The 26652-nt window shown below is 38.8% G+C and overlaps 2 protein-coding genes across 2 annotated transcripts; one reads left to right on the plus strand and one right to left on the minus strand.

Annotated features, from left to right (window-relative positions):
* Nucleotides 1–2469: 2469 nt before the first annotated feature.
* On the minus strand, nt 2470–18930 carry FBXO15 (F-box protein 15). Its single transcript, XM_065752170.1, has 9 exons — nt 18845–18930; nt 16945–17049; nt 13386–13628; nt 12907–13116; nt 12628–12757; nt 10248–10330; nt 9195–9340; nt 5461–5585; nt 2470–2950 (listed from the first exon to the last, which is right to left on the minus strand). Exons 2-9 carry the CDS (start codon nt 17046–17048, stop codon nt 2681–2683), a joined length of 1311 nt encoding a protein of 436 aa, XP_065608242.1. The 5' UTR covers nt 17049; nt 18845–18930; the 3' UTR covers nt 2470–2680.
* Nucleotides 18931–21161: 2231 nt separating this feature from the next.
* Nucleotides 21162–25819, plus strand: TIMM21 (translocase of inner mitochondrial membrane 21). Its single transcript, XM_065752174.1, has 6 exons — nt 21162–21556; nt 22442–22504; nt 22594–22691; nt 23930–24003; nt 25138–25243; nt 25331–25819. The coding sequence occupies exons 1-6, from the start codon at nt 21295–21297 to the stop codon at nt 25421–25423; spliced, it is 696 nt and encodes a 231-aa protein (XP_065608246.1). The 5' UTR covers nt 21162–21294; the 3' UTR covers nt 25424–25819.
* Nucleotides 25820–26652: the final 833 nt, after the last annotated feature.

The following is a 26652-nucleotide window of genomic DNA, read 5'->3' on the forward strand; positions in this document are numbered from 1 at the left end:
CACAAATAACATCTTTTAACTCAATTTTTTTTCCTCACTTACAAGTACTTATACTTTTACAGAAATGGTCTTCAAATTTGGATAAATGACACCAAAACAGCTAAATCTTGTCCTCAGTATAAAATGTCAAAAAAAAAATCATTAAAAGCAGCTGCAACAAATCCTGAAGCATTAGACAAAAATGTCACATTTGGTACAGTGTCACCAGCAGCTGTGTATTTGGATGATCCTATTTCAACTGATGCCCACTGCTTCTCCTGTATGAATAATTCTTTTATAGGATAAAAATGTTGCCCTGGAGCAACATTTCATGATGCAATCTTTCTGCCATCTTTTGTTGCATTTACATAAACGATTTTCTGGAAAATGTTCTTGCTTTCAAAAACATTCTAACAAACAGGAAGGAAACAGCACTCATGCTATTTTACTAGTAGGATGTATAGGGCTTAGGTGGCAAGGTTTTGATAGCAGGGGGTTGCATGATGGCTCTGCAAGTAGAGCCCAGCACTGCTCCATGTCAGATCAGAGCCAGCCCCAGCTGCTTCAGTACAGATCCAGCTCTGCCAGAGCTGAGCAACAGATGATGCTGGGTGTGCTCTGGGAGAGCACATGAAAGGAAGGGAAAACTGCTGAGCAAGACCAGCCAGGAAAGAGGAGTGAGAGAAAATGCAAGAGAAACATCCCCGAAACCAAGGTCAGTACAGAAGGAGGGCAGGAGGTGCTGTGCAACGAAGTTCTTTTTTTATTTTGCTATTTTATGTGTTCTTGCATAGATTTTACTCACCATCTTTCTTTTTACCTTCATTGAGATGAACAAAAACACTAGAAAGTTATTCTAGTTCATCATCAGAATAGAGCAGGTGAAAACAGAGCATTAATGATTTACCAGAATTTTCTTCATGTGCTATCAGAGGTGAAACTGCAAGTACTCCTTTTTCATAATAAAATAGGGGTTTAATCCCTTTTGACTTAGACTAGCTCTGAGACATCCAGTTCAAAATTTATATTTTGTACTAATTCCAGTTCAGGGAGTAGAAGGTTTGTGTTCACAAGAGCAGACTGAAAATTAAACAATACCTGGGAATTCTTCATTTTGGGTTATAATAAAAATGCTGACTGAAACCCTTCACTAGTACCAAAAATCACAGAGTCACAGAGAGCATCCAGAGGAGAGCTATAAGGATGGAAAAGGGTCTGAAGGGCACGATGCATGAGGTACAGCTGAGGTCCCTTAGTTGGTTAAGTGCAGAGCAGAGGAGCTGAGGGGAGGCCTGCTGGCGGCTGCAGCTCTCCCAGGGAGCGGAGGGGCAGCGCTGAGCTGTGCTCTGTGTGACAGCGACAGGGCCCGAGGGAACGGCATGGAGCTGTGTCAGGGGAGGGGCGGCTGGGGGATAGGGACAGCTCTGCACCACAGGGCGGTGGGCGTGGAACGGGATGGCCAGGGCAGTGGGCACAGAACTAAGCATCCTGGGGTGCAAGGAGAGTTAGAACGTTGCTCTCAGGCATAGGGTTTGAGTTTTGGGTGATGCTGTGTGGAGCCAGGAGTTGGATTTAATGATCCTTGTGGGTCCCTTCCAACTCAGGACATTCAATGGTTCTGCGGTTTCAGGTGCACAGCTGAAGCTCCCTGTAGTGGCACACAGTAGAGCGGGCTGTCCTGCAGTCCCTGGGCACTACTACATGAAGCATATCTCCATGTGTAGCCATGGAGGAGCCAAGCCCATGGTGTAGCAGTGGATAAGGCCTGAAGGAGGCAGACCCCATGGAGAGCCTCCATTGGAACAGCACCAGGTCAGAGCTGCAGCCTGTAGAGAGGAGCACACGGTGGGGCAGAAGGGCTGGGGAGCTGCCACCAAAAGAGACACAAGTGAAGCAGTGCTTGGAGAGCTGCAGCCTGTGGGAAGTGCATGCAGGATTGGTTCAGTAAGAATAGCATCCTGTGGGAGGGACCACACTTGGGGCAGGGACAGAAAATGAGCACAGAGAAGTGGCAAAGACAAAATGTTACAGATTGACTACGGGCCCCTCTTCCCTGTGCAGCTTGGGGGGTGGAGGTAGAAAGTGCAGAGGGGAAAGTTGTTTTTAGTTTTTTAGCTCTCGCTGCTTTAGGCTGAAAGCAATGAACAATAAATTACATTCACCTTCCTATTCAGAATCTGTTCTGCCCATGATGGCAGCTGGTGAGTGATCTCTCTGTCCTTAACTCAACCCATGAGGTTCTTCCACTGTATCTTAAACAGAACAGGGGAGAAAAGGGAAAGAGAGTGGCATGGTGAAGCTTAGCTACCTATCAGTGTGCAACCACCACAGAGGCATAAAGGTGAATGCTCTCAAATCCAGTGCACCTTAAATAAGGTAAAGCTTCTTCACAGTATGGTTCTCACAAGAAGTAATTTATTAACTATATTCAACGGTGTCTGAAAAACTTTTATTCAGAAAAAAAAAACGACTTTAATATGTAGAGTAGCACCAACAGGCCATGTAATGTTTAATGGGAAAGAATCCCCCTCAAAATGTTATCATTCTCTCTCTTCAATTTATCCAATGTCAGTTAACAAATGTATGCAATTTTACTTGTACAGAACTTGTACAAAACACTATTAACCATTCACATTAAACATGAAACATTTAGGGTTCACTATATTATTATTAAAGAAGGGAAATGAACAACATAATTAAATCAGTAGTTTGTTCCATACCAATTATTAACTTTTTTGGTGCTTATGTAAAGAACCAGACTGATTATGAAATACTCTTTGGTTTCGTCCAACCACAGCAACTCAGCACAGATTTTACCTTCAGAATCTGCATAGTCTGTGGCATAGATGTGACCCGTATAATCATAAAGACTGGACACTTTGGAAGAGAGTTCCATGCAAACTGGGGCACTGAAACACCAGAAGGGCTTTTGAGTTTCATCCAAGACAGTAACATCCATCATGTAACAATTCTACAAACAAAAGCAGAAGAGATTACTTTGCTACACCGTGGCACAGTAAACAGTTCTATCCCTGATTTTAGGGAAGAAATACTAAGGTTTCAACAGGCAGCTACTTTTGAAACAAAGGCCAAAAATTCAAAATACAATTGATAATGTTTCACTGGCTACTTCAAACCAAGGTACAGACTTAGAGGTTTCTTACAGAAATCAAAATTGCATCGTACAAGCATCAAAAAATGCCTTGCCAAACAAAAGGTAGCACTGCCACCCTACATCAGATGTTATTTCTTGAAGACTTTTTAAGCCTTTAAAATCTGAGGTTCAAAAACAGGAATAGTCCTTTCAATGTGAGAAATAATTTTAAATAAGTTTAAACTAAAGTGCTAAACTTCCATGAATGCAGCAATCTTCGCAAAAACACTCAACAAAACCACCCTTCAGGCAGCCAGCACACACAATTACTCTATTTGCCAGCTAGAAAATAAAAGCCAATTTCTCAATGGCTACAAGAGTCAGTTCCCAAAAAGGTATTATTTTAATGCACTGTTCTCCTCTCCAAATAACTCTTCCTGTTAAAAATTTCTTGAAAATATTTCCTTACAACACTGCACAATTACATCACTTTCTAAGGGTAAAAATCATGATGTCATGAAGTGAAGGTATCACATATGTGACTGAAAAGCACACAGGCTGTGTGTCGTTGTTACTATCAGTTGTTACCTCTTCTCAAGAGTTCTGAATCATTAAGTGAATCAGTCTGTCTTTATTGTATTATATGCATTACTTCCAGAAGCATCATTTGTTCCAAAAGCATAAAAACAACATCACACATTCTGTCAAGAAAATAATTTGGAATGCCTTATTTCTCAGTACCATATAGCCATGTTTCTGCTGCTTTAACAATTTCTTCAGTGTTATTGAACTTTAAACAAACAACACAGAGCAGATGGCAAAATCTTAAATGACATACAAAGCTTCCTTAAGTTTGTTAAGATAGACTACACTGAAAATATACAACTCAAACAAAATTTGATGACCATTTAATAATTTGTATGAGCTATAAATACACCTGAAGTAGTCTTAAGTGAATCCCAGGGAAAAAAAATACTGTAAAAGATCCATCTCCCTACTGAGATGGTATCAGCAGTGTTTCAAGGCATTGTTAATGGATCGAGTTTCTGCTCCCACCTATGTAAAATCTGGTGGATATCTTACACAATGGCTCTGTGTTTACAACTGCTACTGAGCTAAAGTGGAGGCTTAGAAGATACAGCATCTTTAGTGATGGGAATAGTACGTCAGGATGGTCCTTGGACTTACTGATCTCAAAGGTCTTTTGCAACCTAGACATTTCTGTAATTCTAAGAACTACTATTTTCTAGTCTGACATATTACATTTCAAAGGCTAGCTGTGGAAAGTAAAGCAGGGTGACCTTGAGTGTTGGTGGTTCTTTTTCCTCCATGTGTTCTGAAGTAATTAAAAAACTTGTTTTCAAAACAAATATCCAGAACTGACAAAAAAGCTTTCATTCTTAGAATATCAGATAAACTTCAAATAAATTCAAAATAGTGCCATGTTCTGCTTCTGTTGCTCATTTTATTTGGCCTTCACTTGTTTTAAGACTTCTAGAGATTTATGTTAAAAGCTAAATTGAATTCTACGAATGGCTATGCATCAACATGAACAAGCTCTCACATAAAACGAGGCATTTAAAAAAGTCTGATATTTTATTTTTTATTTTTTCCTCAAAGCAAATATTCAGAATAACTTACAATGCAAATAAAAAGGACAGAGCTGTCTGTTTTGTCTGATAGTTAATTCTCCAGAATTTTGTGTGATACTTAGAATTATTTTCATGGAAGAAAAAAAGAATGCTGCCAAGCAGCTGTAAATCACACCATTTCCCGATATGTACCAGCACAGCAGCAAGAACTCCTACTGTAAAAAGGCACCTACTCTGCATTATGGCTGTTAACATTCACAGCGAGGAAGATGGCAAATAATTGTCTTTAGAAATATTTTCTTGTTAGCTGGAATTCTTTCTATAGAATGTAGACTGTATATAGAATTTCTATAGAATTCTATATAGATTTCTATGAATTCTATAGAAATTCATTTCTATAGAATGTAGGCTGTAGTCTCTGCCTGCATCCACTGGCATTTCAGCATTCTCCTAAAGTTTCTAACTCTCATTGAACATACATAATTCTTTTAATTCTACAACATAACTGCCCAGTACTTCCCTGAGGTTCAAGATTTATTGCTTGCACTGAAAAAAAAAGGCACCTGCACATCTGCCGTGCCTTGCTGGTCTAACGCTTCCAAGCAGTGCTAGTCAGACACAGCATCTTTGGTGTGTCAAAAGCACTGCAGAAATCAGCAAACACACATAATGGGTCTATCATGCATTCTATTCTCTAAACCAGAAAATCTTAAAAAAACATCATATTTAGGACGCATATACATAATTCTATTCTGAGATGAACATTTCCAGAAAATAAAAGCATTTCTGACTGACCTTTACAATGCCTTTAAAGGCAGCTGTTTCCCAGGATAAGCCAACTGTCCCAACAAGTGGTATGTGCTTTGTATTATCCTTTAAGTTTACAACTGTGAGCTTCAAATATCCATTTTCAATGTCACCTGAAAAAAATAACAATACATAACATTATACTACCACAAATAAAACCAAGTCAAATATGCTGTAAATTTTTTTTCTCCTCTCTCTACTTCCCTCTGTGTCTTTATAGTTGTCACCTGCTCACCTATAAGGAAACTCAGATATACACCACCACTTAACTACCCAGCACGTCATAGAGAATTTAAGTCACAACTTAGAGGTTTGATGCCATGATCTGAAGAAGAAATGGCAGCTGAAAAAAAATTCTGAGTACACAAATCTGATGTCTACCTAAAGGAGTCATGCAAGATGCAAGGAATACACTTCATGTATTCACATTCATGAATTTTTCAGTCATGTGCCGCCAGTTCCTCCGTCACTGCCTGCCCCCAGAAGTCAAGGTCAACATGTAATACATGAAATAAATGAATAATATCTTCCCTTCATTTTTGTTTACTATTATTTCTCTGCTCAAATATCACTGAAAAACTGGAAACATGGCTACTGAACACAGCACTCCAAGTGTGGCCTCATTATTGCTGAGAAGAGGGGAAGGGTAACCTTCCTTCAACTACTGGCAATGCTTCGATTAATGCAACCCAGGATACCATTAGCCTTCTTAGCAACAAGGTCATATTGCTGGCTTATGTTCAGTTATGTGCCTGTGAGGACCCTCAGGTTCTTTTCTGCAAAGCCACTTTCCAGCTGGGTGGCATCCAGTATGTACTTGTTCCTGGGATCATTCCTTGCCAGGTGCAGAGCTTCACACTTCAAGAACTTCATGAGTTTCCTGTCAGCCCATTTCTCCAGCCTGCTGAGGTCCTTCTGGATGGCAGCACAATGAGAATGATCTGTCACTTTACCCTAGTTTTCTGTCATTAGCAAACTTCTAAGGAAACACTCTGACCCACTGCTAGCTCATTTTTAAAGATATTAAATAAAACTGAAAACCACACTGATCACTGGGTTACTCCACTAGTTACTGACCTCCAGCTAGACTTTGTGCCACGGACTACATCCTGTGGGCCTGACCAATTAACCAGGGCACATTTCCAGGCAAATGCACCACTCCTGGCAATGAATAATGACTATTCTTGTAGTGAAGTCCTATTTATGAACTCAAAGAGAAATGCAGAATTCCCTTCCAGGATCCAGCTCAACACACACACAAAATGCACTAAATATAGCTGATAGCTACCCAAGTGATTCAGTTCCCAAGCTTTATAGAATGAACATTAAGAGTTTGCACATAAAGATGAGCTTTCATAAAAGGCATGTAAAATAACATCAGTCAAACAAACTTCTTTCCAAAAGGGTTATTCAGTTATCCACAATTCAGATTTCAACAGAAGCAGCCATTCTTCTCACTTATTCAAAACAAATGAAAATCTTAATGGAATAAAGGCAGACTGAAAAAAATATACCACTAACAAATTAATGAAGCCCAGGATATCACTACTGTTGCACAACATTAATAACATGAAGTACTACATTGTTACATGGGCCTACTGTGTAGGGTGTAACTTAGTAATTCCCTGTTCCAGACACATCTCAAGTACAAACCAAGATAGAAAGAGACAGCGCAGAACAGGAATCTGAAGGCTAATCACAGATGGGTCACTTCATTCAATTTTATAATTCTTTTTTAAGGTATAAAAGTTCATTCCCAATGGTCATAGCCGTAAGAAAGAAAATGTGCTACTAGAAGCTATCAAGAAGCCAAAGTGTTAAGTACATCATCTTCCTCAACCCAGTCAGATAAGAAAGGAAACAAAAGGCAGAGCTAGAAATATTAAACATATCCAGGGAAACATGGAGGAGAGAGGTTAGACAGGGCTCTCTTAAACCTGATCTATCATATGTTTCATTTTGCAGCTGGACAGCTAGGAGCCTCAAATATTCATTTTAGAGAATAAAACATGGCATTTAACTCACAAACAAGCAAACAAAAATTCAGAAAAACAACCACTCGTATTCCTTGAAAATTTCACAAAAATAATGAAAGAAATTATTTTCTAAAGGTATAAAGGGGACTCCTGAAATAACAACATCTCAGTAGGGATTTCCTTCGCTACATGGATAGAAATTCACTGAAGTTTAATCTTCCTCATGTTTCTTTATTTCAAGCTTGGACCTTTTGGGGAATCTGAAACTGTGTACGATTCAAATGTTTCAAATTCCAAGGACTACAACACTGCATGCTACACAAAAGCCTGTGATCTAAATTCGAGTTCTTCCAACACTGTAAAACAGTCAAGCCTGGTAACAGTGCCCTCTACTGTCTTCTTTAAACACAGTATTTTCAGAAAACGAGGCTTGTTAGTACTGTTATTAGAAAAACAGTAAGAAGTAATAATTAATACATGGTGTTCTATTCTTTAAGATCTAAGATTTACGAAAAACAATTTCAAGCTTGATTAAGTAATTATCTTCTGCATTCTGAATCAATACATTCACTTTCTGGGCTAGGGAAAGGACAAGAGATTAGACAGGGCCTCCTATTTAAAAAAGATTGCCAAAAACAGAATTTTATGCAATAAACAAGCTAATATTTGTATCTTCTGTAGATTCACTGTTCATGGATTTGTTATTGGAGTGTTAAATTGTTCAGTAGGCATATTATATCGTTAATGCTTAGTTTTATCAAGTTAAAGTATTTTCTCACAAACATGCATATATATATAATGACTTACTATTAATTGTCTCCAAGAGAAACACATCTTTGGCCAACTTCACAGCATCTGTTGGCACTGCTATAACTGAATAATATGCAGGGTGAAAAAATAAACAGGAAGGCCTCTGTCACCGTATTAACTTCTACTGTGAATGAATGATGCCAGCAGAACAGATCTTTGTTGGTAAAGCTTACTCAGGAATGTAACAGTCACTACAGGAGGATTCTTAGACAGCCACTTATTCTCTGTGACTTCCTGCTGCTGACAAACAATTGTGTAGCTATAAGCAAGGCAGTGTTAAAGCCAAGTCAAAAGAAAGATTATCCATAGTGTTTGCAAAACCTCAGTGAATTTTTAAGTTGGGTTGTACATGAACAACCCCATTAAAAGAAAAAAGAAATGAAAAATACAATATAGTTAAAAATAATCAAAGAAATTTTTGTAATATACACATAAATAAACAATGGCAGAATGGGCATCCTTAAGTTGATCTACATAAAAGCTACAAATCTTAAAGTTCAAAGTATATCTTAAAAATACAGTTAAATGTTCATCCTATAAATATACTTGCAGACTACTTGAGCAGAATTCTACAAAAGCATGTCTTGTTTTCTGAAAAGAAACTCATTCTCTGTTACAGTATACCAGTACGCAAGAACAGCAACCTGCAAAGAAGTTGTGCCACTGCACTGAACCAAACAAAAAAATCCTGATGTCTACAGAATGTACAGCTTGGGCCTGACATTATGTTAACATAATAGCAGGCAGACTTCACACAGAGCAAGCTTACAACATCTTAGGAAACACCACACAAATACAAAAAAAAATAATGCAAAAAAAAGTTCTATTTCACTCTAAAAATGAATGTCAGTTACTTCCCTTAGCAGAGGTAAACTGGAAGTAAGAGGTAAAGCACAAAGTATCTTATAAAAGACATTACTGTTCTGTGCACTCAACCTTTTCTGCAGAAGAGGTTCTTAAACGTTCCACACATGCTCATGTGCTTTCCACTGTGCATATCAAGATGTAGGTTATAGTCGTGCAATCCATACTCTGGGTCAACATCATCCAGCACAGGCTTATTAGGTGGAAGAACGTATTGACTTGTGTAAAAACAAACAAACAAATCACTAAATTAAGCAACTGGGAAAAAATTAATACAAAAAGATACAAATGCAGCCTACACAGAGAGGATACATTTGGAGAGGTTATGAGAAAAAAAAGAAATATATCTTTTTTTGCTAATGTTTTGGAAAGTCAAGCATCTCTAGTTCATCATATTTCTAACAGTTTACTAATAAACCATCCAATCTAACCAAAGGCAGAAATTACAACAGTCAACTTTAAAAGAGACATCTGTAACACTCCAAAGTACAGACTTGCTCACATAAGATAAAAAAAATGCATCATTTTAATTAAAAATCTAAAAGCCAATCAGAGATAGACTTCTCCAGAATATCAGTTATTAAGTTTGTCTGGGACTACTAAACTACTGCACACAAATGATCAACAGTGCCCAAATTCCAGAACAAATCCTACACAGTGTCCTTTCGCTGTTTGGTGAGATCACATTATGTCTTACCTTTAGTGAAAAAAAAGTCATACTAAGTTATAGCAGGCATGTAAGACTACTACACTACTTAAAATTATTTTCCCACACCCTAAAATGTCTTCTTTTTTAGGTCTCCTTTTGGGAGAATGAAATGAAAAGTCTGCCTGTGAAAAGCAAGGAGGTATTTGGAGGAAGAGAATATTTCTAACTTTCTCAATATAGCAAGTACTAGTAGACTTGTTGCCATTGTTACACTATTGAGATAATTCAATCACACATTTAGTCAAAAAAAAATCTTCTGCATCTTTGTATATAGTTACCTTAACTTGTTTCTATTGAACAAGAATGGTCAGTTACTGCCTAAATACAAACTCTTATCAGCAACCAATTCTAATTGTAAAACCTAAAGCTTTACTCATAAGGTTATCTTATCAACAAAGGAGAAAAAAAAAACTTACACTGTCGCATAACCCAAAGCACTTCTCTCAAGAAGTTGATGATAATGAAGACTCACCATAACAAAAGCAATTTCATTACTTTCCTGCAAAGATAATTAAAGTAGATGCATTTTCATCTGGAAATACTCTTTTTCCTACAAGGTCTTCCTGAGCATTAAAATTCATAGATAAATGCTGCTGCTTATTACCCTGCTTGTTATAGTAATAATGGCATGATTTAACACATGGACAAATACTCCTCTAACTGCTACTTTTTCCATAAGTGTACAGAATGTACGTAAAAGATCACTGCATTCCTGTTTCATGGGGATAAGCAAGGTAACTAGCTATGCCAAGGCAAAACTTAGCACCAACAATTTGTGAATCTTACTTTTCTAGCATCTCCTTAAGACTTTAAAGAGGACACCTAAGAAGAATTAAACAGATCTTACGCTCAGCTGCATAATACCTAGGCATCAAGCTGTACATGCATAAGGGACTATTTGCAAAGAGGGTTAACACCAGTGAGGAATACAGAGCTATGAAATTCATTTTTTCTGTTGGAAAGTAAAATCCTAGACATCTTTACTAGATTGTGTACTCCTGGAAAAATGATAAGACACACCTTCTACAGACCTGTATACCTCAAAGAAAACTTGGAAGGTCATGTTTAGAACTAAATAGAGCCAAAGGTATACATTTATTTTCAGAATTACAGAATACAAGGATTCTACCTCTCTGTTAAAGAAAAATGCATTTTAAGTCCTATATTTGCATACATCAATGATAGAAATGTTCACTGTCAGCAGTGTTACGCTCCTGAAATGCAGTCATTTATAGTTTTCATCTCTCTGGGTCACCAAACAGAAAATGACACTCCCCACTCGATTTTTTTTTGTTTGTTTGTTTGTTTTTTTGCTACACTCATACTTCTACAGTGCAAAATTAAGGCTATAAAAGATGCAATGACATAGATGAATCAGTCAGAGTCCAGGAAGCCCACATAACCTGTTTCTGGTAGTCAAGACTCAGCATCAATCACTTCTGTTCTGCTATCAAGCTGTGATCAAAAACCAAAATCTCTGACTATTGTTTATGACTATTACATTCAACTACATTCATCTACATCTGAATATGGTTAATCTGCCCATATAGCAAGCAAGAGCAGCTGTTCAGAAGATTAAGAAAGAAAAATATACCATACACTCAATTGTTAACACATTTCTGAACTTATATCTGAACCATTTCCAGGTGCTGAAGGAGTTCTTCCAAGTACAGGAAGAGGTAACACATCAACAAAACCATAGGGACAACAACACAGAGACACCAATCTACTAAATAACATCTGAACATCCAAAGGAAATTGTTGTTTAGTTATCAGAGCTCTTCAAAGATTGAGAAAGTCATTATCAAGCTTGTACAGGTCAGCCAGTCCCAAGATTTCTAGGAAACTGACTCCTTCAAGTAATGGTGAAGCATGTATTCTTTTTGTGATTTTAGACATTCCTCTGGTGACTGTGTGCTTTGGAGGTAGCAAGAGTTCTCATCTGAAAACAAAAGTAGCTCAGAGAGACTGTTCACAGGCTTAATGAACAAAGCTCCTTGCAAGTGCCAAATAACATAATTAAATCTACCCCAGCCATGGCAAAGGAATGGCAGCCACTCACCGAATTCAACCCAAGAGCATAATGTTTGAGCCAGACTCCCACAGAACCTTCCTGTAAACCACTTCAGGAAGACACCCGGATCCCAGTATATCTATCCAGTGTCAATATGCAGATTCCTTCCGAGCAGATGTCTGCTTTAGAAGTGTTAACCCACTCTCAAAAAGACATTCACCCCTACATACAGCATATACAGAGTCTAACTCCTTAACGTAGACACTTCAGTTAGACTGAATATCTAGAACAGAGCATCTACATAAGGGCACTACTTACAGCCTACCTACTGCTAAGCACAGGATGCAATTACCTGGAGAGGTAGACCTAAGGAAGCAATTAGCTTTTAAGCTGCCTAGTGGGAATGTATTGCTTTGAAAGAAAGGAAGAGGACAAGTAGCCAGTGTAAGGGGTAAGAAGTACCATCAATCATACTCAAACTCCGCTATTTAAAATGTCTTTGGGGTCTCAAAATTTGATATACAAAACTGCAAAATAAATACAACTGAACACAACAAAACACAACTAATATATTGACATAAAACAGTTACTTAGAAGCTTTTTTTGCTTGGACAGTACAGGTATGCTTCCGACAGCTCTTCAGAATACAGTAAATCACCAACTGACTGTCTCTATCTGTATTTTCCTGTTTTTAGTTTAGACAAGATCTTATAAATCCAAAGTTAAAAAAAAAAAAACAAGACAAATGTAAAAAAAAACTTCAAGGCAAAATGTTTCCCTACCTTCCAAAGTCCTACAAGGAGTCCTGGATTCAGACTGAACAGTTGGACAAGCTTATCAGACCCAACTGCTACACTGTTTTCAGTCAGGTGAAAAAGATTATATTCAGCAATTAGGGAACGTCGACGAGGACTGTGATAAGAACATACAGAATGTAGTAATGAGATTATAGACATAATACAAACAGGTTTTCTAGGAAAGAAACAAGTCTAGATAGCTCCTACAGACTCATTATCAACAAGTAACAATAAAAATGTCAAAAGTCCTGTGTTAAGACTCACCCATTCTTGCTGGGAGCTCTGTTTTGGTCAGGAAGCAGTGGCATAACTCCAAATAATTTTAGGGTTGACAGGACATCTAAGCATGGCCAACTTGTGCTATACCAAAATATACTAACAGACATCTCCTGAAATGATACGTCTGCCTTCTCAATTACATGTTCCTTTCCATTTTTGTCCTTTAGAACAATTATCCAACTCAAGCCAGATGCTCTGTTATTCAGGGATCAAGAGAGAATGGGAGTGTTAAGAAGAAAAAAACAACAAACCACAAAGGTTCTCAAAATAACTATGCTTTCAATTGTATTTCTAAACTTCAATTAACTGCTACTTATTTAGATCATTTATAGGCTACAGTTATAGCTTCACAACACAACATGCATTTTATAGCTCTATTTTCCCATTTCCTCAGCTTTCCAAAGCCATTAATATTCTGTACATTTTTCTTGAGTAAACATCTTTTGTGACAAGGCATTACTTACTTTATAGCTTTTTGGTTTTTACATGGAAGACCTGTATGTGGATCTACAGTTTTAACAAGTTGCATTACTCTGGTTTTGACAGCAGCTATTTGTTTCAAGATGTATTTTTCCTTCCAGTATCCAGGCTTTCTATCCTCTATAACAGCACAGCTCAAAGAAACGATTTCTTTCTTTAGAAACATATTTTTCTGAATTCCTCGTTTTGCTGGAAAATGACTGAAATAGATTTTCATCCAGATTCCACTGAAAAAAGAAAAAATAGAATCCAGAGGAAAATCACATAAATTTCAAGTTACTTAGTTATAAGCACTAGCCATCAAATCACTTCAGCAGTACAATAAAAAGTTCATCTTACACAGGCAGATCTCAGTTATCACTGAGTATAATGTTGGCTGAATAAATATAAAGTCTGAGAGTATCAGCAAATCAGGCTTAATCTAAATGTAAGTTTTAAGAGAACCATAATGCATAGCCTACCATATACTAGTCAGTGTAAAGGCACTGTTTTCTATATTACGATCTCTGAATAGATCATATCAAGCATAAATCTGAAGGCTAAAAGATACTAGATGTCATTGTGCTTCATGAGCTTATGAGGCCATCTCAGAGGATATAGATTCTCTGGATACATTTTTCCTTCTAGAGCATACATACCAAGTGATATCTACTTAGAACTTCTTACTCTACCACAGCAAAAAAAAAAAAAAAAAAAAAAAGTTTCCCAACTCATTCTTAAAATATGCCAGCAAGGTTGATAAACACCACAAATACACAAAAAGAAAATGTTAAACTAGTGCTCTAGAAAGTAGAATCCTTTTTTTAATCTTGGGAACTTCCCACTCTTCTGCCCTCTCAATAACACAATAGATATGCAGTTTTTAAATCTTCATTTTCTTTATGCTGCTACTTCCTTTGCAGACTGTCACTGAGCAGATTTAAAATAAATAAATAAATTAGTACAGATATGAGAGAAAGTTATCAATAGGAAAAAAGAAAAGTCTTATCTGTCTTTCTTCAGGATAGGGGTTGGAGTAGATGATCTCTAGAGGTCCCTTCCAACCCCTACAATTCTGCAATTCTGTGAAAAGGTACGTTCCAGGAAGAAGCTCCAACATAAGCATACCATGACTCAAACAAAAACTGAATAAGCTTAAGTAGTTGCTTTTGAAAACTCCACCCCAAAACAATGACGCGTCCTCCTCGAACAAAAATAACCAGTGAAAAAAAGTTCCTTATGAAAAATAATCCAGACCCCTCAAGCTTCTCATCACTTATGTATGATGGAAGTACCAGTGACACGTCAAACCCATCTGCATTCTTTTTTCAAGGGTTCAAGGGATACAAACATCGAAGAATCATCCAAGAGGAATGACAGATGCACCTCTTTTCTGCTAGGAAAAACAAGAGCTGTCATTTCTCCTCCACCTCTCAGTTATCTCTAGGACAATACAGAGTTGCTGAGTACAAGATGTTAGAAGAATTAAACAATAATCTGCAAAGTACTGTTTCCAATTAGATTTCTAGTTCTGAACTCACACACTCTACATAACTGCTAAAGAAAACTAACAGCAACAGAAATCAAATTCTCAAGAGACATTCTCAGCAATTTATCTGCAACATTAACTTCACTAGACCTCACTTATTCCCAGGGCAAACTTCCACTAACATGCTTTGCAATGCATTTCTTCCCTCTCCTTCAGGAATTAAAGCAATGTATTACCCTACCTCCAGCTCAAGAAAACACTTCTAATTTCCTTAGCTGAGAACCTGTATGGTTCTCCCACAGGGAAATCCTGCTTGACCAATCTAGTGGCCTTCTACAGTGGTGTCACTGCATCAATGGACAAGGGAAGAGCCACTAATGTCATCTAACTGGACTACGTGTGGAGTCCTCAGTATAGAACAGTCATGGACCTGCTGGAGCACATCCAGAGGAGGGCCACAAAAATGATCCAAGGGATGGAACATCACTCCAGCAAGGACAGGCTGAGAGAGCTCGGGCTGTTCAGCCTGGAGAAGAGAAGGCTTTGAGATGACCTGAGAGTTGCTTTTCAGCTATGAGAAAGGGACAGATGCTTTAGCAGGATTTGTTGTGACAGGACAAGGGAAAATGGTTTCAAGCTAAAATACAGGAAATTTAGGTTGGATATAAGGAGTGGTGAGGCACTGGAACAGGTTGCCCAGAGATGTGGTGGAAGCCCTGTCCCCATTTCTATTATCACAAATATATATCTAAACTTCAAAGAAACTAAGAACTGCAGGATGATAACAGAGCAGAGATGTCCTTGGCATGTTTTCATCATAGGAAACTGAGCTGTGTATCATCCAACTAAAATGTCCAGTCCTATAAGACTTTTCTGTGAACTAGAAACCCCATACCAAGAGAGATTATCTTCTCCTCAACTGCAAACAGCATCCAGGTGTGGTGATCCCAACTCAGGAAAAGTTGTGGAGCTTTTGGAACAGGTCCAGAAAAAGGTCACAAAGATGGCAAGAGGGCTGAAGCACCTCTCCTACAAAGGCAGGCTGAATGAGCTGGGGAGGTTCCAGGGAGATCTGATAGGGGCCTGTCAACTTTTATAGAGGGATGATAAACAAGAGGGAAATCAACTTTATTTTTTTGGTGTTGATATGGAAACAGACAAACCACAACAGTTTTTTCTTGCTTTACTACTCTGAAGTTGAAAAGGCACGTTAAGATACATAACATGAATTAACAATACCATTTTTACATATATGCATGTGCTGACAGCCTCAAAAAAAGTACATCTGGATTACGGCCTTCCCTTGAAGTTTCTAAGTTCTAAAGATTAACTGATCAAATTTGGCAAGTAAGTGAAATACAGATGACTACCAGTTGCAGCAACTTACTGTACAGGAAGATATTTTCTCATTTAAACAATACTAATGCAGCAGAATCCTGGGGGAAAAAGAAACGATACCTAGGTATGCTAGTTACCTCATACAAACCAATGTTTTCTCCTCTTGATCCTTTCACAAAGCCATAACGAATCTAGATCAACTAGACTATAACTTACAAGACAGTTGTCAATATTTTTTTTGCCCTTTTATTTAGAAGTCACCAAAATCTGATAAGACAGCAATAGATAAAAGCCACCAGTCAATCACTTGACTAAGTCAAATCCTCTGCCAACGGAAAAAAAAGAGAAGAAAGAGCTAAAAGTTGGATATCTACAGTTATAAAAACTTAAAATCCCACAAAGCTACTCTCTACACACCATTAAAGATTGCCTGAGCTAACGACTCAGGCTCATGATACAAACAAAAATACATGCAAATTAAAAAAAAAAAGCTAACAACATTTCAAAGGATTGTATTTAGGTTTTGCCTGATAACTCCCACTAAAGTTAATAGGGCACACGCAGCTAAAATTCCATGCAAAACATTGTACTGTGAGCTATGCAATACACTTTCAGCAGAGTAATTGTCAGCAGGTACCATTCGTCAGTGCTCTGGAATCAATGAAATTAGCTTAGAAAGACTCTTAACTCGGGTAAACTCAACTGATGTACAAGTAAGGCTAGCACACTTTCCTTACTTGTCACTGGCCAGATGACAGAAGCGCTTATTCACACAAGCAACAAGAAGAAGAGATGCAGCATCCAAATAGGAAAATATCTTCAACAGCATTTCCGGTGGCATGCTGGAAAACAGAAGAAACAAACACAATTTGGTTTACCTGCAAGCTCCAGAAATGGAAATGGCAAAGAACTTCAACTCCAAACTGGAGTAAAAAGAAATCAAAACTACAGGCTTGAGTCCCAAGACCAAGCCTCACCTCAAGAATTAATTTGCAGAGTCTAGGATCTAATTTATCTCTTTGATCTATCACATTTGCTTACAACAATTCATAACAACCTAATAAAGCAGTATAAGGCATCAGATGAAGTTACGGGTTTGCATTTTCATTGAACTTTACCACACTTTGACATAAAACTAACTCATTCAATCTCTCATTTCTACTATCATCGTTTCACAGTTTACTTCATGAACACTCAGCAGAACTGTGTATACTCACCCACTCCGACTGTGTAATCAGGGTGCATCTGCACAGAAACATCCTAGTCCAACAGTAGGATTGTGCTATAACTCATCAAAATATTCAAACCACGCATGCACCGAAGCCTCATACAACTCTAATTTACATCAACAGAAAGATGTGAACTTCATAAGAAAAGTTGTGTGAAACCATAAAAACATTAATTATCTGTCGGGCTGCTTGCTAAAGTGCAAGTGCCAGCTGCAAAATCCCAACTGCATTGTTTCTTTACAGCCTAAGTACAAGTGTAACACAGCCTGGAGATAAGACACTGATTTTTTGTTTTAATAGATAGAAACCCTGTACCCTTACAGTAGTATCTGATAACAGCTCAGAGTTTATTAAATAATTTTTAAAAAGTATTTTATACTCTTACTTTTTAGAGCATGGCAATATGATAATATCAAAACCACCAAAGAAAATACAGTGCTGTGAAAGAAACACCTCAGCCACGTTTCTTTCTTTTTTCACAGCTCTTACCAGCTGTATCATTTAAAACACCTGCTGATTTATAACACTTTATTCTACATATATGTAGATTTCAAGTATATAAGTATAATAATACCAGCACTCCATGGTTTGTATTAAAACTCAAAAATTCAGTTGTACTAAAGAGAGGCAAGCATGTCAAAACTTGCATGGTTATTTAAGTGAATCTCAAAACAGTTAATGCATTTATTCCAGAGAAAACTTAGAAGTGACCCCTTTAAACAATTTTTAGCTTTTCAAATAATATGTTTGATCTAGAATTCTCAACAGCAGTTTCTACACCCACATTATTTTTCCTTTGAAAGAAGCTTTTGTCCTCACTTTTCACATCAAACTAATAACACAAGGGTTTCAAGGGATTGAACTGGTTATACAATGGAAAACAGAACAAAAGACTAATACAGGAGGCTGTAAAATGTATGAAACAAAGGAAGCAATCCTCCATGAAAAATTAGGTGCTTCTGCAGGAATTCAAAAGATTTTCAATAACAAAATAATTAATGACTGCTTTTAGAAGTGTTCCTTCAGTGCCGAGTAAGGAGAGAGACATTTACTTTGGAGCACATCTGCAGCAGTCACTTTCCTTTTCCCCTCATTCTATCACCATTTCAACTCCCTATTGTTTTATTTTTAAAGATCATCACATCCCCTGATTTGCAAAGGACTTACTGAAGGCTTGGTATGATTTGGAAGACCTACACACTTCATGTGAACCTGGAAAGGGATGTGAAGCAGAACCATAACTGAAATAATGAGAATGTCAACAGAGGATCACAAAGAAGGTCATGAAAGCAAATCTTTTCAGCTCTCAATATCTGACATGGAAAAGTCCAATGCATGAACTTAATAACTTTAAGATGATTTACAGCCTGTAAGCACTATTCCTCTCTTAAACTGAAGATATACTCACCTCTCAATGCACACACTAGGTTTCGAATTTACAGAGGAACTTTCAGCTTCAGCATTTAGAGTTTCAGAACGTTTCCTAGCTCCAGCAGCAAAGCTCTGTGACATATTCCTATAAAGCAAAAGCTCTTAGTCGCATCTATTCTTCACATACAGTGAAGAAATACTGGGGGGTAGACTAGATGGTCACCTCTAGAGGTCCCTTCCAACCCTTACAATTCTGTGATTATGTGAAATATGCATATAGGGCACAGCTGAGGCAAGACAAAGGGAATACATCACATGGTAACTCATGAGTATCAATTCACAAATTTGAACGACTATCACCAAGTTAAAATCCCTGACATTATGAAGATGGCAGATTTAAACTCATAGGTCTCTCTCCTCTCATTAATGCCTCATAGCAGTCAGATAGGAATGGATTGTGCCACTCCATCAAATGCATTTGGATTCAGTAGTTATTTATTAGGCAGCTACGTCACTGTTGGCACCAAAATCAAGCTCCAGGCAGACCCCTACACTAAATCCACAGACATTTCTGAGCTTTGCTAAGCTATTAAATGATATCAAATAGAACAATACTTTGAGATTTTCTAAAAACTGTCAAGGCTCAAAAAAAAAAAAAGAATTCCCTTGACGTTACATCAGAACCATATTTGAAACAAAACTGCGTTCTCATTTCATGTTTTTGCCTCCTAAAATACTAGCAACTCTGCAGGTGATAGTTCAAAGGAAGGTATGTTTTTATGGCTCAGTAATACAAAATAATTTGGACAGAAATTATTTTAATAAAGCAACTTTGTGTACACCTAACACAAAACCTTACAAACAAATTGGCGACACACTTCTTCTAGTTCTCTGGTAGAATGAACTTTGTTAAGTCTCAATCTGAGTATCTTCAAACCACTTGCACATTTTTGGAAGGAGTTTCATTTTAATCAAGTCTTTATGCTCAATACCCACTGATTCAGTGTGATTCCACAGAGCAGGCACGGCTGCCCATTCATTCTATTACAGCACCATGGTTTGTATTGCCAGCTGGCTTTCCAACACGTGGTCAGCCCAACTGTGTATGTTATAGCACCACCTATTAATGCTGGAAAAGCAAAATAATCTAGTTTTGAAGCACATGGTTACCACATACATTTAATGCACACTGTGCTTGATTTAAAATTAGTTCACGCTCAATAAAAAAAAAAAAAAAAAAAGAACAGCTCTAGCCTACACTGCCAACCGTGACAAATAAAAAGTCCCTGAGTTTTACCATGAATTGTTAAAAAAATAACACAGAAACAAACATATTTCAGTTTGGATGTCAAACTCTAGTAGATAAGCAACACTAATAGCAACAGAACAGTAAACAGATGTCAAATACACCCTGAAGGTCAAGTAAATGCTTTACAGACATGCCTTATTATTACCAAGTACACTTAGAAAATGAGACAAAGTACCAGTGTGAATGAGTTTGCAACAAACTGCACCATTCAAGAGCCGTTAAAAGGATTTAGAGCCAAGTCCTGTTCAACAGCAGCCAAACTCCTTCTCTACCGATGGAGACGCTCTACCCTAGAGGCACAACAACCTCAACTGCTGTTCTGTTAGCTTTCAATTTGCAGGAGTCCGCTTTTTTATCAGCATTTTCACTCATATACCCTGTAGTACTTGCAACGTGAACGCTGCCCTATTGTTTTGAAGCCGGCTGAAGAACAAACCTACTTCAGAATATCAACACCTTTCTGCTTCACCAAACGTAGCAGTGTAACTGTAGATATACACCCACAACACCAATGCTCTGACTCCTGCTTCGCCCCTCATCTAAGGACTCCAAAGTCTTCTTGAAAGGTATGGAGCAGGGAAGCCGTTACCTGAGCCCCGCGGCCCGGCCTGCCCGAGGAGCGGCAACCGGGCAGAGGGAGCACGGCGGCCGGAGCCCGGCCGGGGCAGGAGCTACACCTCGGCCGCAGCGCCGCAGGACCCGGCCGCGGGACAACGCCATGGCAACGGCCTGGAGTGGGGCGGGCTACGGGGAGCCGTGCCCCGAGTGGGAGATGGGCGTGGGACTCCTGGCGGGGGAAGGGGACGGAGCAGATCCAGGGGAGGACTGTGAACAGAGTGCAGGACGTGGCCGCGGACAGCTGAGCTGGTGCGGGGCAACCCCGCCCACGGCACGGGGTGCACACCGTGGAGGCGTAGCGTCGCGCTCCGCCCCAAGGCGGGCATGGCGCTGGGCACGACGGGCTCTGTAGTTCCTTCCCGGCGGCCGCCTCCTGCGGCGGGATGGGGAGGGATGTAAGTTGAACTACAGCTCCCAGGCGCAGAGGATGCACTCTTCCCTCGAAGCCCGAGAGATTTCCGCAACAAAGATGGCGGGGCGCGGCTGTCGGCGAACGAAGGGCGGCGGGAGCTGCTGAGAGCCGGGAGCCCTTCCCTCCCTCGGCTCCGTGTGCGCTCAGCATGCTCCCCGCCTCCCTGGTGTGGGGCGGCGGGCGGCTGCGGGCCCCGCTGGGGCGGTGGATGCTGGCGGGGCCGTGCTTCAGGTGGCTGCCGCCGGCCCGCGGCGGGAACGGGACCCTAAGCCCCGCCGGGCTCCGGCCCGGGGCCGCCATCTGCACGCGGGCGGGTGGGCTGAGCGCCGGGAAGGCCGGCGGGGACGGCAAGCACGTGTCGGTGCGGAGAGATGAGAAAGAAGAAACGCTTCTGTCCGCTGTAGAGAAAGGTGAGGCTTGAGATCGCTGGTGAGCTTAAAGAGGATGACACGGAGCACATGGTTAAAGTTGCAGAGCCCCGATGCGTACCCAGCGCTCAGAAACTGCAGGAACCGCGACTTCCAAACGCCAGCGCATCTTTCTTACACACTTTCGTGCTTTTTGGTGTACGCGTTGCACAAGCAGAGCAGGAGTGTTGTGGCTTCTTCCAACCGACTGGCTGATGTAGTGCTTCAGTTGCATCCACACGAGGGGTCACTTCTAGTAACCTCTCAGTTCCCTTTTGAACGGGAAAACCCATCACACACAGCCCGTTTTGGTGCTGTTTAACCAAGTTTGCTTCCAGGAAATTGGCAGCGTGCTCTGTCTGACTGATGTCTTTATAACAGCTGTCATTTTGGTTCTTTTCATTCATTTCAGTAGTTGTTACTACACAGCCTACAAAATTCAAAATTAGAAAAATAATTGTGGGAAATATCCTTAACTGACGGGAACATTGCAAGAAGAATGTCTTCTAATGTGTTCCCTTGCTGATTTGCACTTTGCTAAAAGGCATGCTTTGTCACGTGAGCAGTCTTTTCATCAGGCTTTTCAGATCAAATTACATTGTAAGTTGCAGGTGATGGTCTCAATAAATGAAATCATACTTCAGTCTAATGCGCTCCTTATTATTATTCAGGAAAATTAAAAACATTCAATCTACAGATATAAACATGTCCTTGAGAACACAAGGCAGTCCGTGACCTCTTAGTGATGGAAGCTGTGGTTGGGCTTTTTATTTCTGCCAACATGTTATTTGAACTGTAGGCTAACAGAAGGGTCTTTATGTTATAATAGTATACATGTTTTCACTTTCTATCCTGTTAACTTCCACATTGTTTTGTGTCTTATTTCAGTGAAAGAAGCTGGAAGAGACTTCACCTATTTGATTGTGGTGCTTGTTGGAATTGGTGTTACAGGTTATTATAAAAATTTTATTCCTTATCAGAAGATACTCTTCATGAATTCTGTCTAGTTCTTACTCCAATTGTTTTTGCTTCTGTTACAGGTGGTTTATTCTATGTGATTTTTAAAGAGCTATTCTCTTCTTCCAGTCCAAGTAAGATCTATGGAGACGCCTTAGAGAAATGCAGATCTCATACTCAGGTTGGTTTTAAAACTCACTGCCTTTCTTCATGTCACAAGTTTGCACCAGAAATCTCTCAAGCATAACCTGCGGGATCACCACCACGGTACTTAGTAATTGTCAACAAGATCTCCCAGAGTTGGGTCAGCTCCAAAGCCAGACCTACAATAAGTGAAGTTAGTACAGGCACTGAGCCTGAATGAATTAATCTGCCAGAAGACAAGGGAGTGTACTGCAGTACAACAACAGATGTAATTACAGTGTCTGCCATGACAGAGCATCTGCTTACAGAGGTATTTGCAGATCTGCTGATCAGGGAGGCACCTAGTTCCACTTACAGTTTATAGATTTGAATTGATGACTTTTCTCTCAATGTAGTTATTCTGCTGTGACACTTCAGAAGGATTCTGTTGTCATATGAAGCACCGCATTAATAACCACAGATTTAATCTCTTCATTTTAAACAAGGTTAACTTTGTTGTGGTTAACAGGAAAGGAGAAAGGGAACAGATATCTGATCAATCACGTAATGTAGGTATACATATAAACAAAAAACAGTCCAAAACTAGTCTCCAAAAGACACCTCAGACAAAATAAAATACTTGTCAAAAAAGTTGCCACGTATGCTACCAAGGTTAACCTAAATTGAAGTGACAAGTTGTTACTAGGAAAAATTAAAAAAAAACACATTAAAAAAGACTGCTTTAAAACAAGTGTGCAGAATTAAAGCTTTGCTCTAGTGCTTATAAAACTACCCTTCCTCTAAACAACATTATGTTTAAAGCTAGGATAATTTGGTACAGCTTTTAGATTTGAAAAAAGAAAAAGCTTGCATTTCTTAAGCAGGAGTGTTTTTTAAATAAGATGAAGGGGAACTAAATTGCATTTTAGGATTTAAACAGTCAAATATCTCTTGAAAGAGACATGAGCAATTATGTCATGTTTTTTTTCCTCCTTTTCACATAAAATGTCAGTAAAGTATAAAATACACAGTGAGAAAAGAGATTAGAATGTCTTGATGTCAGAGGAAGATACAAATAGGATGTATTGCTAGGATTTATTGTAGACATTTTATAAGCAATTGTAAAGAAATCACTGGAATAGAGCAATTTTTCCACACAGTGTTTTCTTTCATAAACCCTTGCTCACAAGGGGTGTTTTTTTGAAAGATATATTCACAGAAGGCATATGAGCTGCTGCTAAAAGATCAGTTTGAATGTGATAGCTTCTGACAACTCAAACCTCTTTTCTGTTGTAGGTAATTAGTGTTTTTGGTGAACCCATTAAAGGTTATGGGGAAGCAACGCGAAGAGGAAGACGACAGTTTGTCAGGTGCCATTTGGTGTTTACTTTGTACAGATAATACAGCAAAGATATTCTGGATCACAACATAAAAAGCTAGAGCTTGGCTACTGAACTGTGTGACATACTCCTTGTTTTTACTTTGAGATCTTTTGCTGTACGTCTTGTGTGGCTCACACTCCTAAACACAGTGCAGATAGAATATAAAATGCCCATTCTTGTTCCTCAGATCAGATGGTGGTCAGTGTGGTAAACATAGAGCAGCTCCCTACAAAAAGACAAGTAGGATGAGCTGAAGAGTGTAGTGTAGAGGCACAGGCATGCAACTGGGGAGCAGAGGTGAGACTGAAGTCTACAGCCTGAAGTCCTTGAATAGAATGAGGTTGTTCGCCAAAAAAATGAAGTTTTTCTTCCTAATAAATAAATAATAATAATAAATAATTTCTGCACAGTAGTAAGTTTTAGGAATCTGAACGCGTTAGTTTAAAGCTAGGCTGCATCTAGCTGTGCAGGTTGTAGTTACCACTGTAGTTGTACTGAGCTGACACGCAACAACTGAGTGACCATTGCTTATATTACTTTCTGTTACTTGAGGCCACGTCTCTGCTGTGTATTTAACAACAACCACAGAAGAACATTTTTCCCAAAAAAAAAAAAAAAAAAAGTTGAACCATATAGGAAACTTGATGTGGTTTAACAAATCTAAAGTTGACAGCATTCATTATGTGTTTTGGCTTGGAAAATTAAAAGTGCCTTAAAAACCCACCTGGTAGCCCTGGTGTTATGAGTGTTTGTTTCCTATACATCAGATTCTGAATCTGAGGGTTCTTTAGAACAAATACAAAGAAATTAAAGAACCTTCAGCCATTTTAGTGCTGTTGAATTTTGTGGGGAAGGTTGCAGTGAAAACATTTAAGTACCTCATCTGTTAATCATCAGCTGCTAAATAGTTCTCTCTTCTCACTTTCCACTACTCTTTATTGCCCACAGTAAAGCTTGGGAAGACGAGTCAAGAAGGAACCCATGGTCGCATAAGGGCTCCAGGGGAATGTACTTTCTCAGAAAATATTAAAACAGCTCCTCTAAATTGAAAGTTGAAATTTCAAGTTTAACTACCTATTCTTGCTGGGTGGGTTGTTTTTTTATTTGTTTTGCTATTTTTAGTCACATTGAATACATGAAGGATGGACTGAAACATATGCGTTTGAAGTTCTATATTGAGGGCTCTGAACCAGGAAAGCAGGGAACAGTCCATGTGGAAGTGAAAGAGGTATGTACAATTGCTTGATACAGCTGACAAGGCTTATCTTAGATTTAAACTACCAAAGAGAAAAAACTCCTTTTTTCTTCATTACAGAATCCTGAGAGAGGAAGATTTGATGTCCGTTACATATTTGTGGACGTTGACACCTACCCTAGAAGAACTATTGTTGTAGAAGACAACAGATAGCCAACAAGCAAAGTTCCTGCCTCATCTTACTGAGTATTTAATGATACCGGTGTAGCCAGTCAACACTTGAATTGTTTAGTGTTCTCAATTATATCTTTGGGGCTTTATATCTATGCAGCTTTGGGGTTTTGTTACAGGAAGTAACCTCTCAGGGGCTCCATTAAAGACTTTTCATAACAACAGATCCAGCATTCAAGAAGAAACCAATGAAAAACAGTGCAGCCATTTCTTAGGGAAATACTTACAACATAGGAAAATGTCTCTTAATACACTGTTTAATGCTGGACAGTATTTCTGCACCTAAAAACTGAGGGTTAGGTGGGGAATTTGTCTTCCTTTGCTTGGATTTCTTACTAGCTCTACAATAAAGAAAGTGATATTTTACATGTAGACAAACTGACTGTTTTCATTCTGGGTGCCTTAGTAGGTAACTATTTAAAATAAGAATGTGTGTTAGTGATTCAAGGGAGCTCTAGCTCAAACGCATCTTAAGAATATAAATTGTGGAGGCCTATGTCCATGGCAGATGACTAAACACAGACTTCAGTATTGTAAATAAACAGCATCTGTACTATCTGCTCCTTTAAGGTCTGTCACTCTGCTCCACTGTGTAATGGAAGTGATGTAGCTGCTTAGCACTGCCAACAGTTTTTCCATTAACATCACTAATCTATGTCTTTGAGGAATTATATTAATGTGGTTTTACCCCAAGTCAAAAGCACGGATCACAAGCAGTTTATCACTTGTGTTTCTTCATCAATGCCACATGGCAGTTATCAAGCATAATCTTCTGTATTAATGATCAGACCCGGTTGTGTCTACTAAGTAGTGCCATCCAAAAACACTTTAGCTTCCTACAGTTAACCACTTTTAAACACAGGTAATGAATTTTTATTACATGCCATGAGCTTTTCAGTTCCCTAGTTACTTATCAGTACGTTAAACACATGCTGATGTTATCAGCCCTTGGAACTGGTTCTTTTAATGGTACACTTGGAGTGTTCTAAACTTCATATTGTGCTTCCTTATACAATACTACAAATGTTGTATGTAGATATTTAATAATGCTTTACTGCCCTCCTGTTACTCCTCAGTAAACTTGTCTGCATAGTCCTAACATGTAATACTTTAGGTATGGATAGTTTTGCTTTCTATTAAGCAGAACTGAGCTTAGTAGAGCAGAATACAGCAAAGCAGCTACCAATCTCAGTCTGCAGTTACTGCAAGAT

This window comes from Cyrtonyx montezumae, unplaced genomic scaffold (genome assembly GCF_038088225.1).
Source record: "Cyrtonyx montezumae isolate F1298 unplaced genomic scaffold, pur_monq_1.0 scaffold_8, whole genome shotgun sequence".
Taxonomy (NCBI): domain Eukaryota; kingdom Metazoa; phylum Chordata; class Aves; order Galliformes; family Odontophoridae; genus Cyrtonyx; species Cyrtonyx montezumae.

Bases quoted from the DNA above. Each gene is read 5' to 3' on its own strand.
- FBXO15 (XM_065752170.1), bottom strand. From the start codon at position 17,048: ATGCCACCGGAAATGCTGTTGAAGATATTTTCCTATTTGGATGCTGCA. The intron at 13,629-16,944 runs GTAAGGAAAGTG...TTCTTTTTTCAG, and splicing joins TGTCATCTGGCCAGTGACAA to TGGAATCTGGATGAAAATCT. The intron at 2,951-5,460 runs GTCAGTCAGAAA...TTTTGTTTGTAG, and splicing joins CCTTTAAAGGCATTGTAAAG to AATTGTTACATGATGGATGT.
- TIMM21 (XM_065752174.1), top strand. From the start codon at position 21,295: ATGCTCCCCGCCTCCCTGGTGTGGGGCGGCGGGCGGCTGCGGGCCCCG. The intron at 22,505-22,593 runs GTTATTATAAAA...CTTCTGTTACAG, and splicing joins TGTTGGAATTGGTGTTACAG to GTGGTTTATTCTATGTGATT. The intron at 22,692-23,929 runs GTTGGTTTTAAA...TTTCTGTTGTAG, and splicing joins AATGCAGATCTCATACTCAG to GTAATTAGTGTTTTTGGTGA.